General features: G+C 35.8%; 1 protein-coding gene and 1 pseudogene across 7 annotated transcripts in view; both read left to right on the top strand.

The window, feature by feature from the left end:
- The window catches only part of DPH6 (diphthamine biosynthesis 6), a 339,756-nt gene that overhangs the window by 79,444 nt on the left and 239,444 nt on the right, over positions 1-20,868 (top strand). For all 7 annotated transcript variants that reach the window (XR_001109403.2, XR_001109400.2, XR_010342041.1 and 4 more), the window contains exons 4-5: positions 12,677-12,750; positions 16,757-16,875. Coding sequence is in view for 2 of the 7 variants with exons in the window: in XM_012465181.2 (XP_012320604.1) it covers positions 12,677-12,750; positions 16,757-16,875 (193 nt within the window). In the remaining 5 variants the exon portion in view is untranslated. The remainder of the gene's footprint in view (positions 1-12,676; positions 12,751-16,756; positions 16,876-20,868) is intronic.
- Positions 6,536-7,167, top strand: LOC105725965 (ER membrane protein complex subunit 8-like; annotated as a pseudogene).

Genomic DNA, 20,868 nt, shown 5'->3' with positions numbered 1-20,868 from the left:
ATATTAAAAATGTTAGTATACCTTTCAGATGAAAAACACTTTGAATTTAGAAGATCATTTTTTTTTTCATTAACAATAATACTGGTAACTGAGGCATTTTTCAAAGAAAATATCCCCGATAAATGCTATCTGCATATCTTGTTATCTTTGGAATAAGTAGACCTTGTTTTCATTTGTAAGAAAGGACAGCTTGTTTTCAACTTACCTGTTGGCTCTGTGAGCCGACATTTCAGTATTGAGACAAGTGGATATTGAGTCAACAGTCTAATTTGCGTCTAGATTTCTACCTTTAATCCCTTCTTCTAAACTTGTAATCATCACTATGACCATATGACTGAATGCCTTCATCATCTCAAACTCTGTATTGGTTGCCTTTTAGCTGCAATATGGTAGCACTTTGCATATGAATAACACAACATTGGGTACATTTTATAATAGATATCCATTTCCATCCTCATGTGTATATGTTCTTGACAGTCTGATCCATTGGTTTTGAGAGTAGTCATTAACAAGTCTTTAGGACTAGGTTGTAAACTCTTATAGACAGGTCCATGTTTTGGTGATTAGCATAGTGCTAATGACATATTAGGCTCTTATTTATTGGTTTTTAATAGAATATTCAAGCACACAGTCAGTACCAAATGGAGACCAAGAGTTAGGATTGTGAGAATTTGTAGGCGGATAAATTATTTTTATTTCTTTTTAGAACCAGATTTGTTTTTCTGAAAAAAAAAAAAAATTTGTCTAATTTTGTACATAAATGCTATGTTAAGGAAGATGTAGGAAGATATCAGTAGGAGCTGTTATCTGTTATAAATCTATTTTCTTATAATTTAGAAAGACAGAATCAACATTTCTGACTAGTGTCTGGAGTATAATTTTTTTTTTTTTTTTAGCTGAGAAGAATGTATATTCTGTGGATTTGGGGTAGAGTATAATTTTTTTTAAAAAGAGGTATTTCCTGGTGTTATCCTATAGGCAAGAATTGTCTCCCTTGTGGTCTAAAATAATGTATATAGACTTATGTCACATATTTGACTTATTTCTTCATATGTCCGTTCCTCTACATTTCTTATCACTAGATTATAACTTTTTAAGAACATCAACTGTGCTGTTTTCTAATGTGTTTAACTTTCTTAGTATCGGACCTGTCAGAGTGGTACTTTTAAAATTACTGTTTGATAAATATATGAATGATTGTGTCTGACAGCTTACCAGTACATGGGATAAGAGATAATGTATTTTTAATATCATTTCCCTCTAGTTAAGAAAGTAATACATGGGTTGTAAAAATATTTAAAATATAAAATTGGAAATAGCAAAAATGAAATAATATTGAGAAATAAGAATTATTACACTTTGGTCTATTTCTGGTCCTCTTTCTACACTTATGGCTATTTCAAAAAGTGCATATTTTAGGCCTTGCACGCTGTGGCTCACGCCTGTAATCCCAACACTTTAGGAGGCCGAGGCAGGCGGATCATTAGGTCAGGAGATCAAGACCATTGCGGCCAACATGGTGAAACTCTGTCTCTACTAAAAATACAAATATTAGCTGGGCATGGTGGCACATGCCTGCAATCCCAGCTACTTGGGAGGCTGAGGCAGGAGAATAGCTTGAACCAGGGAGTCGGAGGTTGCAGTGAGCTGAGGTTGTGCCACTGCACTCCAGCTTGGCCACAGAACAAGACTCTATCTCAAAAAAAAAAAAAAATTAAAACATTTTAGTATGTACTGTATGTGCATTTGCTTCACTTAGCCTTATGTCATTAGTAGTTCCTTCTATTACATGTCCTTTGAAAATATATCTCAATGGCTGCCTTGTTTTCCCTCTTCTAAATATACCACAGTTTACTGAACCATTCTTTTGTTTAGGATTTTAGGGTTTTCTAATTTTTGTTTCACTTACATGTAGAATATAAATATGATAAATATTTTTATATATAAACTTGTGCACATTTACAATTATTTTTATAGACTACATTTCTGGGTATAAATTTGAAATTTCTGGTCTAAGAGAATAAACATCATAAAGGTTAATAATACATACTACAAATTGTTTTTCAGAAAGTATGGACTAATAACAGCCCCATCGGTGCCATATGAGATTATGCAATTCCCCATACACTTATCAACTTTCAGTCTTAGTATTAATCAGATTTTACACACACACACAGACACACACACTCATATATATCTGTTTGACAAAAAATATCTAATTTTACCTAATTTTTTTTTTTTTGAAGAGGTTGAAATTAGTTATTTATATTTATTCCCTTAAAAATTACCTATTAATATCCTTTCCTCATTTTTACTATTATTGTGTTAATTCATCCCATATTGATTTGAAAGACAGATACCCTTTGTTATGTATATTACCAAATGGTAATGTTACTTTTATTTATTGCCTTTGTCTTATGTGATTAAGTACAGAAGCACTGTAATTTTATGTAGTCAACATCATTCAGTTTTAAATATTTATTGAATATTGTACCAGGTACTTTTCTAGAGCTGAGATTACAGTGGGAACAGGACCAAGTACCATCATGGAGCTGAGACAGACATTTTAAAAATAAATATTTAATTTTAAAAAATGATAGAATTTTAGGTAGTACTGTGAAGAAAATAAAGCCAGGGCAAGGACATAGAAAGTGATGGTGAAAGGGTAGGAGGGATATTTTAGAAAGGAAAGTCAGAGAAGTTCCTCTAAGATATTTTCACAGAGACCTGGAAGAAGTGAGGGAACATGTGATATAAATTCTAGGGGAGGTGTCTTACAGGCACAGGGTAAGGTAAGCCCAGAGACCTTTAGATGGTAACAAGCATAGGTGTTTGAGGAGCAGTAAGGACTCCAGTGTGGATCAGTGGAGTGTACTCAGGAAAGCAGTAGTCAGTGGTGATGTCAGGGAGGTTGGCAGGGTCCAGGCATATAATACCTTTAAGGCTATCTGCAAGGAGCTTGGATTTTACTCTTAAGTAGAATGGGAAATCACTGTAGGATTTGAATTGGGGAAGCTACATGCTGAGGCTTGTATTCTGAAAGATCACTCTGTTTCTTTGTGGAGATAGACTCTAGGGAGGAAGAGTGGACTTTGGGAGGCCAGTTAGGAAGCTATGGTAATAGTCAAATTAAGAGGTGGTGGCTATTAGGACTAGAGTGGTAGTAGTGAAGGTGATGAGAGTGGTTGGAATCTGGATATTTTTGGAAGGTGAAGCTAACAGAACGACTGATTGATAGAATGCTTGTCATAAAGAAAAGATAAATCATGAATGAATCTAAAGTTTTGGGCCTGAATAACAATATACATATTGTGCCATTTTCTAAAATGAGGAGCAATATGGAAGGATTTCTGTGTGGAATGGATATATGTGCGGGATCAAGAGCTTTGTTGAATCTATAACCTAACTCAGAGTTCAAGAGTGTTTTACCTAGGATATCCAAATGCTGTAATTTTAGGAAAGAAATATAGCTTTCTTTATGTATAGAACAGAGTGGTTCTTTGAAAAATATTACCCTGTTTTTCCTTTTTCAATGTGAATTTTTAAAAGTTTCCTTTTATGTATTCTTCTTTTAAAAAATGCTTGAGAAATACAAGAGGATATATAGTAAAAAGTACAAGTCCATACCTCTTTCCTTCATTCTCCATCCATTCCCACTCTCCAGGGTATTATCATTGTTAGTGTGCCATGTATACATCCAAAAGAAGACTTGGTCTTTCTTTCCCAAAAAACAAACAAACAAACAAAAACAAAAACTGACCACAAGTAAGAATTTCTTTCATTTTATTTAGAAGACCAAAGGCTGCACTTGACTTAGACATGTATAGCATGTATGTGCATGTGGATGCATACTTCCGTGCACTTCTAGTTGCAAAAATCTTTCCTACATAGTGCTTCCCAGCCTTGGTGGAGGAACTTGGAGATTGCAGTGACTTTTCTTTGCACATTAACAATTAAAAATGTATTCTGTCTGGGCACTGTGGCTCACTCCTGTAGGGTGCAATAGCTCACACCTGTAATCCCAACACTTTGGGAGGCCGAGGTGGCGGATCACGAGGTCAGGAGTTCGAGACCAGCCTGGCCAGCCTGGTGAAACCCTGTCTCTACAAACAATACAAAAAATTAGCCTGGCACGGTGTCACACGCCTGTAGTCCCAGCTACTCTGGAGGCTGAGGCAGGAGAATTGCTTGAACCCGGGAGAGTGAGGTTGCAGTGAGCTGAGATGATGCCACTGCACTCCAGTCTAAGCGACAGAGCGAGACTCCTTCTCAAAAAAAAAAAAAAAAAGTATTCTGAGAGTCATGATTGATGATACAGATACAGCTCTTGGATTCTTAAGCATAGTGTTGATATATGTATTGGCTCTTTCTGAATAAATTATTGGTATAACTATCCTTTTGCCTACAGATAGGTATGGAAATTGTTCTAGTAATGAACCTATTTTTTTTAATCAGTTTGTGAGTATCTATTTGCTTTAGGAAGTGCCCTCTCTATTGTTAAAATTGTTGACATAGGTCAGACAGCTGCCTGGACTAGCTTCCTGGCAATCTTGCAGGTGTGATTTACATTGACAAAGATTGGGGAGGAAAAATATTCTAAGCAACAAATGGGCATGTAATGCTTGCTTTTCTAATTTGGTCATAGTTGACTTTGTAAGAATCGGTTAATGTCCGATATTTACAAAATTAAGATGATAATGATAATCTACCTCTGAGTGTTGTTGAGAGCAGTAACTAATATAAATATTTAATGACATTATACACTACTATTTCTAACACTCAGTGATGCTATTGCTGACTTTATTTCCTGAGTTGAACTTACATATCATCATTTATAGTGATAATGGCCTAAGCTGAATAGTTATAGTTTCACTTGTGTCAGAGAGCTCCTGTGGTTAAGCAATGTGCCAGCCTATTTAGGGTCCAGTCTTTGTCTCTAGCTTCTCAGTTACTAACATTATTATCTTTAATTTCTGTTTTCTTCCCCTTTGGTCTCTACTACTTGATTAGCTTTTGGTTGTCTTGATGACAAAAATGTAATTTAATGTGAATTAAAATCTCCAAATTCTATTAAATTTAGTAATAGATAATCATTCATTGATTAATTATAATTTTTTTTTCCTCTGAGGATCTGAAATTCATTCTTTGAAAAACTGGCAGCATATGTGTCTTTCCTTCAAATGTTTATTTTTTCTGTTAATCGTGACTACAGCTTTCTCCTAAATGGTCACAATCAACCTCCTAATGGTAAAATACAGTGGTTTTATTGAACTTTCTATGGCATATGGTACTATGTCAGTAAGAAAGATCACAGCTGTATTTGGTAGACAGTCCTTAATTTGAAGGCTTGGTATTTTATCTACCAGCTTTGTCAACTTGAATAAGTTAAGCACCTTGTTTTTTTCACATATAAAATCAGTTTAATGATGTTTTGGATTGTTATGAGGAATAACTGAAATAAGATATACAAAGTACCTAACATAAATTTTAGTGCATACTGGGTACTTGCTAATATTGTACTTTATCCTTGCCTTTTCATCAAAATTTTCTGTACATTTGTGCACACACCATTATTTTATCCTGGTTATGTCATCTGTCATTATGACTGCTCTTTTCCAACGTCTTCACTGGATTTTCCTTCTCCTCCCTCTCCTTAAATGTTGGCATACCCCCAGGGTCTTCCACTCAGCCCTCTTCTCACACTATATCCTACTTCTTGAGGTTCTTGTTTGCTCCCATGGCTTCAACTATAAACTGACAATACCCATATATATTCCTGTACTCTCTTGAGCACCAGAGTTGTATTCAGTGTACCTAATAGTCTTTTTTGGATAGTGCTGTAAACTTAAATTATGCCCCCTACCCCAAGTTCATATATTGAAGCCCTAACCACAAATGTGATGGTATTTGGAGATGTATTTGGATCTCCTTTGGGAGATAATTAGGTTTAGATGAGGTTATGAAGGTGAGGCCCTCAATGATAGAATTAGTATCCTTGTAAGAAAAGACACCAGAAAGGAGATTGCACTTTCTTCCTGCCACCCCTGGAACCCTGTGAAGACACAGCAAGATGACGGCCATCTACAAGGCAGGAAGAGAAGCCTTCACAGAGTCCAAGAGAATTCATGGTGGCACCTTGAACTTGGACTTCTGGCCTCCATAACTGTAAGAAAGTAAATTTCTGTTGTTTAAGCAACCCAGTCTACATGGTATTTTGTTGTGACAGTATGAGCCACACAAAGATACCTAGCAAACATATTCATGCCAAACTAAATAAACGGAGTATTTTCTTTTAAAATATTAATATATTTTCTTTCTCACTTAATAGTCATTTAAATTAGAAACATCAGCCCTGCGCTTTTTGAGGAGCCGAGGCCCGAAAAGGGCCGGGCCTCAGGGGCCCCCACCAGCCTGCTGCCGCGCCATCACTCACCGCCGTCTCATCCCGCTTCTCTGCTGAGGCACGGTGCAGCCAGGCAGCAGGTCCAGGCCTCAGCCACATGCCCAGGGCCCTCCCGGGCCCTCCTGGGTCAGCATGCCCAGAGTGAAGCCGACCACCCAGGCCTGCTGCAAGATGGTGCTGCACGCTGCCAAGTACCTACACTGCACTGTCAACAGGCTCCTGGTGGCAGAGAAGCAGAAACCGTGTAAGGAGCACCTCCCCCTGGGTAGCCCAGGCGCGTACCATACCGTTTTCGTGGACTACATCCCCCTCTTCCACAGCACCTGGCCCTCGCCCCCATGCTGGAGGTGGCCCTTACCCTGATTGATTCATGGTGCAAAGATCATAGCTATGTGATTTCTGGTTATTACCAAGCTAATGAGTGAGTAAAGGATGCCAGTCCAAACCAGGTTGCAGAGAAGGTGGCCTCCAGAATCGCTGAGGGCTTCAGTGACACTGCGCTCATCATGGTAGACAACACCAAGTTTACAATGTACTGCATAGTGCCTACAATCCACGTGTACTAGCACCATGAGAACAGATTGCAGTGCAGAGACCCACACCATGACTACTGTGAAGACTGGCCAGAGGGACAGAGGATTTCAGCATCGCTTCTGGACAGCTAGTACTACCAGATGCTTTTGGATCTCGATAACCAGCTGGATGACATTCGGAATGACTGGACAAACCCAGAGATCAATAAAGCTGTTTTGCACCTGTGCTAGGCAGGCATCGCTGTGACTGGGCTCTAGGCATTTCTACTACATTGAAGAAGAAAACCTATTTTTAAATACCTAGGAATACAACTAACAAAGGATTTAAAGGAACTCTTCAAGGAGAATTACAAACCACTGCTCAAGGAAATAAGAGAGGACACAAACAGATGGAAAAACATTCCATGCTCATGGTTAGGAAGAATCAGTATTGTGAAAATGGCTATACTGCCCAAAGTAATTTATAGATTCAGTGCTGTCCCCATCAAGCTACCTATGACCCTCCTCACAGAACTGGAAAAAACAACCTTAAACTTCGTATGGAACCAAAAGAGAGCCTGAATAGCCAAGACAATTCTAAGCAAAAAGAACAAAGCTGGAGGCATCAAGCTACCTAACTTCAAACTATACTACAAGTCTACAGTAATCAAAACAGCATGATACTGGTACCAAAACAGAGATATAGACCAGTGGAACAGAACAGAGGCCTCAGAGGAAACCCCACACATCTAAAACCATTTGATCTTTGACAAACCTGACAAAAACAAGCAATGGGGAAAGGATTCTCTGTTTAATAAATGGTGTTGGGATAACTGGCTAGTCATGTGCAGAAAGCAGAAACTGGACCCCTTCCTGACACCTTACACTAAAATTAACTCCAGATGGATTAAAGACCTAAACATAAGACCTACACCATAAAAACCCTAGAAGAAAACCTAGGCAGAACCATTCAGGACATAGGTATAGGCAAGGAGTTTGTGACTAAAACACCAAAGCATTGGCAACAAAAGCCAAAATAGACAAATGGGATCTAATTAAACTCCAGAGCTTCTGTACAGCAAAAGAAACAATCATTAGAGTGAACTGACAACCAAGAGAATGGGAAAAAATTTGTGCAATCTACCCATCTGACAAAGGGCTAATATCCAAAATCTACAAAGAACTAAAGCAGAACTATGAGAAAAAAACAAACCCATTCAAAAGTGGGCAAAGGATATGGACAGATACTTTTCAAAAGAAGACATATATGAGGCCAACACACATATGAAAACATGCTCATCATCACTGATCATTAGATAAATGCAAATCAAAACCACATTGAGATACCATCTCATGCCAGTTAGAATGGCAATCATTAAAAAATCTGGAGACAACAGATGCTGGAGAGGATGTGGAGAAATAGGAACACTTTTACACTGTTGGTGGGAGTCTAAATTAGTTCAGCCATTTTGGAAGACAGTGTGGCGATTCCTCAAGGGCCTAGAAATAGAAATTCTCTTTGATCCAGCAACCCCATTACTGGGTATATATCCAAAGGATTATAAATAATTCTGTTATAAAGATACATGCACACGTATATTCATTGAGGCACTGTTTACAATAGTAAAGACCTGGAACCAACTCAAATGTCCATCAATGATAGACTGGACAAGGAAAATGTGGCACATATACACCACGGAATACTATGCAGCCATAAAAAACAATGAGTTCATGTCCTTTGTAGGGACATGGATGAATCTGGAAACCGTCATTCTCAGCAAACTGACACAAAAGCAGAAAATCAAATACCACATGTTCTCACTCATAGGCAGGTGTTGATCAATAAGAACATGTGGACACAGGGAGGAGAACATCACACACTGGGGTCCGTTGTGGGGAAATAAAGGAGGGACAGTGGGGTTAGGGAGGTTGGGGAGGGATAACATGGGGAGAAATGTCAGATATAGGTGACGGGGATGGAGGCAGCAAACCACATTGCCATCTAGGTACCTATGCAACAATCCTTCTCTCGTTATCTCTGTCCAGGGTTGAAGGGAGAGTTGGGCTGCAAAGGGCACAAAGAAGTGTTTGGGAATAACTGAAATTATCTCTATTTTGATTATGGTACCACTTTCGCTGGTTTCAATCCAAAATCATTGAATTGCACATTTTAACTGTATGCAGTTTATTGTACATGATTATACCTCAGTTGAGTTGGTTTTAAAAATGTGTAAGGATCGGGTCCCAGAGTCTATATTACTAATTTCCCGTTGCATATTTATTTTTATTTCAACTATGACACAGGTGATTCATTTGGCTGTCTTTGTGCTGTCTCAGTGTATCTTTTTTGTTAGTAGCCATTCTCTTTCTTTCTCTGCTGACACTTCCATTGCTATTTATTTACTGACCTTTTCTCCCAAATGAGGTGGATTAGGGATCAGAACCTGAGCCTAGCTATGTTTTTTCTAAGGAGTGGATTGACTATGTGGTAGATCTTTATCTTTGAAATATGTATTTGGCTCTTTATTTGAAGTTTGTAGTTGCATTCGTAATGATTAAGGAATCAGCAGAAATCTTTCTTATCCCTGGTTTATTCAGGTCTCACTCTGCTGGAAAGCAGTAAAGTCAGCCCTCTGTATCCACGGATTCCACATCCATAGATTCAACCAACTGTAGATCAAAAATATTATGAGGAAAATCTAATAAAAAATAAAAATACAAATTTAAAAATATAGTATAGCAACTATTTATGTAGCATTTACATTGTACTAGGTATTATAGATAATCTGGAGACTTTAAAGTTTATGTAAGGACGTGCCTTGTTTGTGTGCAAATGCTGCACTATTTTATGTAGTGGACCTGGGAATCTGTGGATTTTGATTTGTGGGGGGATTCCTGGAAACAGTCCCCTGCTGATATTGAGGGATGACTGTAGTAGTAGTCAGTAGTGATAATAGTAGAAGTAGTAACACAGGTAGTTACAGAAGTAATAGGAATAATAAAGATCATAATAATGAAAGAAGAAAATATTTGCTGAATGTTTAATAGGTGCTGGATACTGTGTTATTTGCCTGAATTATTTTATTTCATCTCCACAATAACCTTAGAAAACAGGAACTGATATTTTTTTTATCCTCACTTTATAGATGAGGAAACAGACACAGAGAAATTCAGTAGCATTCAAAATCATAGAGCTAGTAAGTAAGAGGGCTGGATTTCTATCAGGCAGTAGTAAGTATAATTATTGGGCCAGGTGCTGTGGCTCACACCTATAATCCCACCACTTTGGGAGGCCAAGGCAGGCAGATCACTTGAGGTTGGGAGTTTGAGACCAGCTTGGGCAACATGGCAAAACCCTGTCTCTACTAAAATACAAAAATTAGCTGGAATTGGTGATACAATGCACACCTGTCATCCCAGCTCCTCGGGAGGCTGAGGTACAAGAATCACTTGAACCCAGGAGGCCTAAAAAAAAAAATTATTGAACAAATACAACTAATGATCTGTATATAGGTTCAGTGTTGAAGAATAGTCAGAATTTACTTAGTTCTGAATAGTTAAGTGTTATCAAATAAAAAATAAAGTAGATGGAGCCAGGTGTGGTGGCTCAAACCTGTAATCCCAGCACTTTGGGAGGCCAAGGCAGGCAGACCAGTTGAATCTGGGAGTTCAAGATCAGCCTGGGCAACACAGTGAAACCCCATCTCTACTAAAAATAGAAAAAAAATAGCCAGGTATGGTGGCACATGTCTGTAGTCCCAGATACTCTGGAGGCTGAGGCACAAGAATCGCTTGAACCCAGAGCTGAGATCACACCACTGCACTCAAGCCTGGACAACAGCAAGTGAGACTCTGTCTCAAAATAAATAAATAAATAAAAATAAAAATAAATAAAATAGATGGTAGTAGAAGAGAATTCCACAGAATGCATGTATACAAAGAAGAAATTGTTTTAGGATTGTGGTAAGCATTAAATAAAAATTATGTCACATTAGTGCATGGCAAATGGATAATAAATTCCAATTATTATTTTAATAGTGCTTTGACTTAAGGAAGGAAATACCAGTGGCTCTTTTCTTTGTTTCCATGATCTCTAGAGAAATATACATATATATATATATATACTCATATAAATCTACAGTATTTAGTATTTCATTATTTTTATAACAGAACTTCAGGTAAACATCTATATGATACAGGGATATAACTAAAATTTTGATAACATCTTTTGATAACATTAGTCAACAACTCTGATCTATACAGTATGTGCATTTAATAAAGTATGACTTTTTAATAAAGTATGACTCTATGCCATGACTTTTTCTAATGAGTACAATGACTTTATGAAAAAAAAATGCTAGGAAGGTTAGGGAAAGGTTATAAGCAAATGTTCTCACAATGTTGCTGAAATAAGAAAGTAAAGGAAATAGCTCTTTTCCTGAAACCTTATCTGATAAAAATAATTGTTTTATTTTGGGGTGATTTGGACAGGTATTGCTCTATCATTTTGGAGGGCAAATTTTGAATAGGCTTTAAAGACATGAAAAATCCTTTTGCACATTTTTATTTATTTATTATGGCATTCTTTTAGGGTACACAGGGTTATTTTAGTATGTCTTGAAATACTAACATTTGTTTTCTGTGAAATGCTTTTTCTTTCTCATTGTCCAAGTTTGGTAAGACCAGAGTATTCATAATGAGGCGATCTCTCAGAAGTAGTTTCTTTTGTACATCCATAGGCTAGGATGGATTTTCTTTTACACCTATTCAGAGAATTTCTATTCCGTTTTTTATTAGTAATTACCCCCTAGTCACTTTCTTCATATCTGTTTTCTAGATAACAGTTCCCTAGTTTATACCCATATTGTGTATTATTCTTCCCTATGTGTATTATCTTATATTTCTTTACATTAAATCTCATCTTGGACCTGTCCTTTCAAATCCCCAAGTTGTCCATAATCCATCCATGTACTTGATTAATCTTCTTTTCTTCTCTTTTTAATCCATTCTAGCTTTGTGTCATCTGCAAACTTGATCGTACTTGAATTTACATTCTCCTCTAGCTCATTAATGAGTATGCTAGACAGAATAGTTGTCATTCCTGTGGGACCATGCTGTATATACTGCCGGATGCTCTCAGTTGCAACCATGTTGACAATAACTCACTGCTTCCTTCGCATGATAGAATTCTTTATCTACTGTGCTATATCGTTACCCAGGCAATGCCGCTACTCTGGATACTACTATTTCTGCTTTCTGGATACTCCTATTTAAAATATTTTTTTCTAAGATTTAGACAAAAATTATTGTGCTCCCTTATATATTTATGCCATTGCTTAATTTTTAAATTTTTTAACTTAAAAAATTTTTAATTTTTAATTAAAAGAAGTTACTCAATCTGGGAAAATATTGTCCTTAAATAGAAATTTCTCAAAAGTTTCCATTGAACATCAGTGAGTCTTTAAAAATATGTTAAGTGTGAAACATTTTGGAAGTGCTGCCTAAGTCTTTGCTTTCTCCATGGAAAGGGATCTCTCGTTATTTAAATTTTAAGTAAAACCATAATTATTTTTCTCACAGTTGAGAGAATGATTTAAATATATGTAAATTTTTTCTGAATGTCGATTATATTTTCAGTAAATTACTCTTCTTTGAGGTAGTCTTGTAGATGAGACACAGTTCATTTATAATTTTCAGAACATGATGTGGAGCCATTTGTTACTTTATTTTTAAAGTTATGGGTGTTTTTCTTTTTTTTCAGGAAAAAGAAGAAGTAGAGGGGATATCAGTAGGTGCTATACTTTCTGACTATCAGCGTGTTCGAGTGGAAAATGTGTAAGAAAACACTAATTTGCTAATTTTAAAAGTGTATGTATTTTAAAAATATGAATAAATGAAAAATCAGTAATTATATTTAAATAATAAATAGGTATGGTATTCTACATGCTCCATGGAACTAAATGTATATATACACTTAAATAACAAAAGTCATGTTTTTATTTTTTCTATCCTTATATCACATATGAGAAAAGTTATTTACTGTAAGGAAAAATAATCTATAATAGAATTGAGACAGTTTTTAGTGAGAATTATTATTTTTAACTTTATTTGATTTAGTATATCCTGTTAATCTCTTTTAACTCATCATTTGTAATAAAAATCAAGAGATAATAAGAATACAGTAGTATTTTAGAGAAAAAAATGCTTACTAAGGAGTCATCTCCTCTTTGCTTCATATAATTCAATTCTTGTCCAAAAATAATTATATGATTGAAATATTTATATATATTAGCCATTTAACTTTCAAGGAAGTTGGGATGTTGCTCCCCTCCTCCTAGCCCCTCTCCACTCTTCTAAGGGAGGGATCGCTAGTGAAGTCTGTAGCTGCACATAGCAAAACAATCAATTCTATTGATTTATTCAAAAATCATGAGATTGAATGATAAAATTGGTTGTTTAATATCGGCCTGGCAAGATACCAGCTGAATGAATTTACTTTTCATTTTTAATTTATTTAGATAAATACAATATTGTGTAGAGATTCTGGGCATAATTATATTAACAAAGAAAATTGGACTCCAGTATTTTTCTTAAGTACAATTTGACCAGCAAATAAATGATTTTGCTAGTCTAAAGGGTAAATTGAATAAGATAATGGCTGTATTTATATAGTATTTTTATATTCTTGATAAATAACATTCCTATTGACTATCTCATTTAAAACCTACATATTAATAGATTTGAAAACTTAAGTTTTATTTTTATTTTATCTATTTTCTCTCTAATTCCATGGTGGATTTCAGGCAGTTAAAAAAATATAGAATTTTAAGAGTGAATGAAGGGAAAACAGGGTAGAGCATAGTTAAATGAAGAGAAATATGATCTTAAAATTTTAGAGGTGTGTCAGAATTTCTGGACAATGGGTGATGATGGTGGAGTGGGGAAGAAGGTCAAGCATGTGTATTTTGAGAAAGTTTTCCTTGCATTCTACCTAGATCTACATTTGAGAACAGCTGATCTACAGATGGAGATGGATTGCATATTAAGCGATATATTAGAAATAATAGTATTTTCATCAAGTTTTAGATCATTTTCTCTGAGAATTATTTAGTTTAAAAATTAATATCTTTTAATAAGTCAAACCCACATGATTTAATGGGTAGCCAAACTGGAGATAGGGATGACATCTATTTATGAAAGTTAAAAAGCCAAATAAAAATGTGCTCCTGATTAAGAGGCTGCCCATTACATGTATATGTATGGAAGAAGGGCACATGTCATGCCCATGGGTAGAGACTTTCTCAAAACACAGTCTCAGGTACACTTCAACACATCGTTGAACAGACGAACAGATTTTATATTATAAAGCATATCTGCAGTAATTTTATTCTTGAAATTTCAAAAGTAATGTTACTGGGAGTCCATTGCCTACAAACTCAATTTTGAATTAGCTTATGCCCAATTTGTAGTTTGTGTTGTATTACTATAATTTCAGAATGTAAAGTGTTTAATAGATGTCACAAGTGCAAATTCAGCAGTGATTTACAGAGTAAGTTTATTTGAGCCATGATATTTTGACTTAAATAGGTTGAAAATTTTTACTTAAGTCTAAATATAGTCCAGAGATTTTGAGGAATTTCAAAGTAACAACCTCAAATTTTGCAATAAGGATAGGAAGAAAAACTTTTTTGTCAATAAAAAGTAAATCTTATTTCCCTCCCACAACAGCATGGGAGCATGCGCTCTCTCTTTGTCTGTCTAATAAATCACTCTTCTGCAAAAAAAAAAAAAAAAAAAGGAAATCTTAGTTTAAAAAGATAGAGAGGCATTGATTAGTAGGCATTAAACACTGGATGAGAGGACAGCAAGGACTAGTGTTTGTATTACATGGGTAGTTCACGTTTTGTTATTTTTGTATTTATCAACTGCCTCAGCATTGCTTTAGATGCTCTGAGACATTTTAAAAGGGAAAAATTACATGCAACAGTCTCTGCAGTGAGGAAGGTTTTGGTTTTTTGAAAGTCAGGGTATATGTAAATGAAAAAAAGTAGTGATATTTCTAAGGCCATGTATGAGTAAATGACCAAACGTGGTACATTTAATAAGTATTGGGATCTCTGAGAGAGAGATCAGTATAGGTCAGAGTAGTTGGACAAGCAACCTTACAGATGCTAGGAACAATGGGTTTTACTTGTAAACACTTACAGACTCTGGGTTTTAGAGCTATTTTCTTGGTTTGAAATCTGATCCCAGCCAATTACTGTATGACTTGGGCAAGTCATTTGGCTTTGACTATCATTTATTGAATACCTATTTTATCCAGGCATTGTGCTACATTATTTATCTGTATTACCTTTAATTGATTAAACAATTATAGTCCTCTCTGAGAAAGTGATGTTTAAGCAAAGGCATGAAGGAAGTGAGAACACAATTAATATAACAGGCCAGAGTAAGCTGGCAGCAGGTGATAGGATGGAGTGAGAAGAGAGTAAATAGTAGGAGATAAAGTGCATGAACTAACCAGGGTGAGATCCATGGAATGATGGGGAGCCACTGCAAGGTTTTGAGCAGAGGACTCCTATGATCTCTTTTACATCTTAAAAGGATCACATTGGCTGCTTTCCAAAATTCATTGAAAATTGATTTTAAAAGGATGACAGTGGAAGCAGGGAAGGAAATTAGTATGTTGACATGAGAGAGAATGGTGGCTCAGACCAGGTTGTTAGCAGTTGTATTGATGAGGAATGCTTACATTCTGCATTGTGGTAGATCGGATGTGGAGTGTGAAGGAAAGGAAAGGATTATTTCATTTTCTTATTTTTTAATCTTCTCAAGAACTTGGAAAGGAAGTATTTTTGCCCCTATTTGTAAACTAGTAAACTAAGCACAAAGACTTAGATTTTACTTGACTTCAAAAGCCATGCAGCTAGAGTACAAAATGAGGTTTCAAATCCATATGTGTCTTCACTCCAAAACCTATATTTTTTCTACTGTACTAATAGTGGAAAATATCTAGTACAATGCCTGAAGCATATTAGAAACTTAATAAATTCTACTTTTTGTTCTTAGTATTTTCTTTTTACTCAGAGTCAAATTCTTAAAAAAAAAAAATTCATGGCCAGGCACGATGGCTCACGCGTGTAATCCCAGCACTTTGGGAGGCCGAGGTGGGAGGATCACGAGGTCACGAGATTGACACTATCCTGGCCAACATGGTGAAACCCCATCTCTACTAAAAATACAAAAATTAGCTGGGCGTGGAGGCATGCATCTGTAGTCCCAGCTACTTGGGAGGCTGAGGCAGGAGAATCACTTGAACCCGGAGGTGGAGGTTGCAGTGAGCCCAGGTTGCACCACTGGACTCCAGCAACAGAGTGAGACTCCATCTCAAAAAAAAAAATTAAAGTTCGTAGATTAAGAATAGTCCACATAACCATAGTTACTGTTAATTTAATCAATATTTGGTTATTTTATTAGGATAAATCATTTGCCTACTTTGCATATGCTTCAAAATTTTGATACCGACAGAAGTTTTAAAAATGAGAACATACTAGCGTTTGTAAACTCTTTTACATAGATTTCTAAACTTAGAGCCTTACTAAAATTAATATTTCTAGTGTGCCTGGAAATTTCATTTTTATCAGTTTATGCATAGCCCATGAAAATTAAATATGTTTATGTTGTATATTTAAACTTCATTATGCAAAATACGTTTTTAAAAGCATTTTCAATGCTGAAATCCTTGAAAGAAGCATTATGTTTCCAATCAAAGTAATTGCTCTGGATCCAAGTATAGAATATTAAGATAACATCTGACTTCCTTTTTCTTTTAATTTTGTAGCTGTAAAAGGCTTAATCTCCAGCCTTTAGCCTACCTTTGGCAAAGAAACCAGGAAGATTTGCTGAGAGAAATGATATCATCTAACATTCAAGCAGTGATCATCAAAGTAGCAGCTTTGGGTATGTATCCAAACTCCCAAGGGAGCTGTTTGTTGCCACATAGATAATCTCAGTTCACTAATAAGTAGTTACAATGAACAAAGAAAACTGATTTCAAATATAAAAATATGGAGTCACAAGCTGAAGAAATTGAGTAAGCACCTTGCATAAAGGGAGGTTTTAAAATGCGCTTTTGACCATTTGCCAAAGTGATTTCTAGTAAGCTTCTTTTTTTTTTTTAAATATATAATTGGTTCTAAAACTGATACTGTATTATAGTCCTTCAATTTAAGGTCTTTTGTTTTTGTTTTTGTTTTTTTGGGGGGTTTGGAATTTAGGCTTGTAGGAAACAGGAAATACAAGAGTTACTTTTGTCTTGTTTGTTTTGGAGTTTTTTTGGAAGTTCTTAATACATGTATTTGACACAAAACATGATTTTTTTTTAACGTGTTTTGAATTATGCTGAAAAAGAATGATGGTTTTGTTTTTGTTATAAAAAATAAATAGGGTACTGCTTTTTATTGGGAATGGTGAGAAAATCATCTTTGAGAAAATGTTATCTGATTAGTTAGCTTAGACACAACAGGCAGGTGGTAATCTGATTCAAGTATGGACATTACATATGAACACATTTAATTTATTTTGAATTTCTATAATTATATTTATTTTTGAGAAACCATAGGGCTTGAGTCAAGTATGTTCATTTCGTGAACCTATTACACAAAATGCTTGGAGCCTGGGAGTTCCCAAAGCCTAAATCATGTATCTCTTTTGAGAGTGTTTAACTTGCTGATCTCTGAAATACTGAGGTCTCAAGCTATAGAAGATTTTATAGATACATTCACTTTTTAAATAAAATTAAGAAAAAGAGAAAGCATATAGACCTCATAATATTTCTCTTTGCTAAATACCAAGCTACTGTATTCTTGCTGAAGTTGAGGTCTTGTCTGGCGTTGAAAGTTTTATTTAGAGAACCTGTAGATGATCTTCTTAGCTGTTGAAACTAGAAAGATTGAGTGATACTATGTTTTTATTTCTGAGAAAAGATTGCCAAGCAGCTCTCATGATTAACGTTCTCATTACAAATATATTTGTCAAATGAATTTCTATGTGACTCTGTACAGAGTATTCCCTCTTGCTTTTTCTTTGTCTCTCGCTTTCTCTTTGAATTTTCTAAGATTACATAGTCCCATAATGAGGTTGACGTGACATCTCACTGAAAGGTACACATATTATTCCTTTTACTATCAGATGAAAGACTGGATTAACACCCAGAGAGACCTCCCTTATTGAAAAGATAGTCAAAGAATTTGACCTTATTGCCATCTTTATAGTAGTATATGACCAATATTCTGTGTTCTTTCATTTCTGTATGTGCCTCTCTGTAGAGATTAGAGATGGGAAATTAGCTTTATCAAGCCGTTGGATAAAATATAAAACTGAGCTCATTTGTCTTTGTGGCATCTCAGTTACAAAAGTATAAATCTGATTTTAACATTTACAGCACGTGGTTTCTACTGACTACCTATAGGTGTGCAAAGATGAAAATCATTCTTTAGAATAATATTAAAGAAGTGTTTATTACATGGCACAGTACTTCTAAAGACATAGAAAAATATAAATGATGCAGTATAGGTTTCTAAGCTTTTTTCCTTCCATTTAAAATTGACAGAACAGGATTTAAGCCAAAAAAAAAAAAATCCCTTTTTATGGGGGAGAGGGATCAGTTAAATTTTGTAGACCATTTTTCTATGAAATGGTCTTAATAGAAAAGGGTCAGTTCTACATGAATGTATACAAATATATTTTTAATAATTATATTACACAACTTTTATGTCTTATAGGCATCAGTGAACTCATAACATTTCTGGCTTGTTTCATTATAATAGTTTGAGTTTTTTTAATAACCTTAAAAACATTTTTTTTTTATTGTGGTATAACATACATAACACAAAATTTGCCATTGTAATCATTTTCAAGCATACAGGTCAGTAGCATTAACTACATTCACATTGTGCAACCATTAACACCACTGGTTTCTCAAACTGAGAACTTTGTGAACCATTGCTCTTGTCTTTTTTTTTTTAAATTATACTTTAGGTTCTAGGGTACAAGTGTAAATCATGAAGGATTGTTGCATAGGTACATACATGGCAAGGTGGTTTGCTGCCTCCATCCCCCTGTCACCTATATCTGTCATTTCTCCCCATGTTATCTCTCCTCAAACTCCCAACCATCCGATGTCCCTCCCCGGTTCCCGCCAATACCCCAGTGTGTGATGCTCCCCTCCCTGTGTCCATGTGTTCTCATTGTTCAACACCCTCCTATGAGTGAGAACATGTGGTGTTTGATTTTCTGTTCTTGTGTCAGTTTGCTGAGAATGATGGTTTCCAGATTCATCCATGTCCCTACAAAAGACACGAAGTCATCGTTTTTTATGGCTGCATAGTATTCCGTGGTGTATATGTGCCACATTTTCCTTGTCCAGTCTATCATTGATGGACATTTGGGTTGGTTCCAGGTCTTTGCTATTGTAAACAGTACCTCAGTGAACATACGTGTGCATGTATCTTTATAACAGAATTATTTATAATCCTTTGGATATATACCCAGTAATGGGGTTGCTGGATCAAAGAGAATTTCTATTTCTAGGCCCTTGAGGAATCGCCACACTGTCTTCCAAAATGGCTGAACTAATTTAGACTCCCACCAACAGTGTAATAGTGTTCCTATTTCTCCACATCCTCTCCAGCATCTGTTATCTCCAGATTTTTTAATGATTGCCATTCTAACTGGCATGAGATGGTATCTCAATGTGGTTTTGATTTGCATTTCTCTAATGACCAGCGATGATGAGCATGGAGACTCGTGGTGCTTTTTCGCCCGGGAATCTTCTTGTCTGTGGGCAGTAAAAATTCGTTTGGAAATGCAGTGATCACTCACCCCCTGCGTTTTTGCTGGGAACTGCAATCCAGAGCTGTTCCTATTCGACCATCTTGGATCCTTCATTTCGTTTTTTATCCAGTCAACATTCAGGAGCCAGTTGTTCCGTTTCCATGAAGTTATACGGTTCTGAGTTAGTTTCTTAATCCTGAGTTCTAATTTGATTGCACTGTAGTCTGAGAGCCTTGTTGTTATGATTTCCATTCTTTTGCATTTGCCAAGGAATAATTTACTTCCAATTATGTGATCAATTTTAGAGTAGGTGCAATGTGGTGCTGAGAAGAATGTATATTCTGTGGATTTGGAGTGGAGAGTTCTGTAGATTTCTATTAGGTCCGCATGGTGCAGATCTGAGTTCAGGTCCTGGATATCCTTGTTAATTTTCCGTCTCGTTGATCTAATATTGAGAGTGGAGTTTTAAAGTCTCCCACTACTATTATGTGGCAGTCTAAGTCTCTTTTTAGGTCATTAAGAACTTGCTTTACGTATCTGGGTGCTTCTGTATTGGGTGTGTATATATTTGGGATTGTTAGTTCTTGTTGCATTAATCCTTTTACCATTGTGTAATACCCTTCTTTGTCTCTTTTGATCTTTGTTGGTTTAAAGTCCATTTTATCAGAGACTAGGATTGCTAATTGGTTTTTTTTTTTTTTTGTTCTCCATTTGCTTGGTAGATCTTCCTTCATCCCTTTATTTTGAGCCTGTGTGTATCCTTGCATGGAAGATGGGTTTCCTGAATACAGCACACCGATGAGTCTTGATTTTTTATCTAATTTGCCAGTCTGTGTCTTTTGATTGGGGCATTTAGCCCGTTTACATTTAAGGTTAATATTGTTATGTGTGAATTTGATCCTGCCATTTTGATGCTAGCTGGTCGTTTTGCCCATTAGTTGATGCAGTTTCTTCATTGTGTCAGTGCTCTACCATTTGGTACATTTTTGGAGTGGCTGGTACTGGTTGGTTGTTCCTTTCTGTGTTTAGTGCTTCTTTCAGGAGCTCTTGTAAGGCAGGCCTGATGGTAACGAAATTTCTCAGCAATTCCTTGTCTGTAAAGGGTTTTCTTTCTCCTTC

The sequence above is a fragment of the Aotus nancymaae genome, unplaced genomic scaffold, assembly GCF_030222135.1.
Source record: "Aotus nancymaae isolate 86718 unplaced genomic scaffold, 86718_ANA_hifiasm-v0.15.2.pri h1tg000011l, whole genome shotgun sequence".
Taxonomy (NCBI): Eukaryota; Metazoa; Chordata; class Mammalia; order Primates; family Aotidae; genus Aotus; species Aotus nancymaae.
Note: the sequence above shows the minus strand (reverse complement) of the source record. Positions and strands in the feature narration are given on the sequence as shown.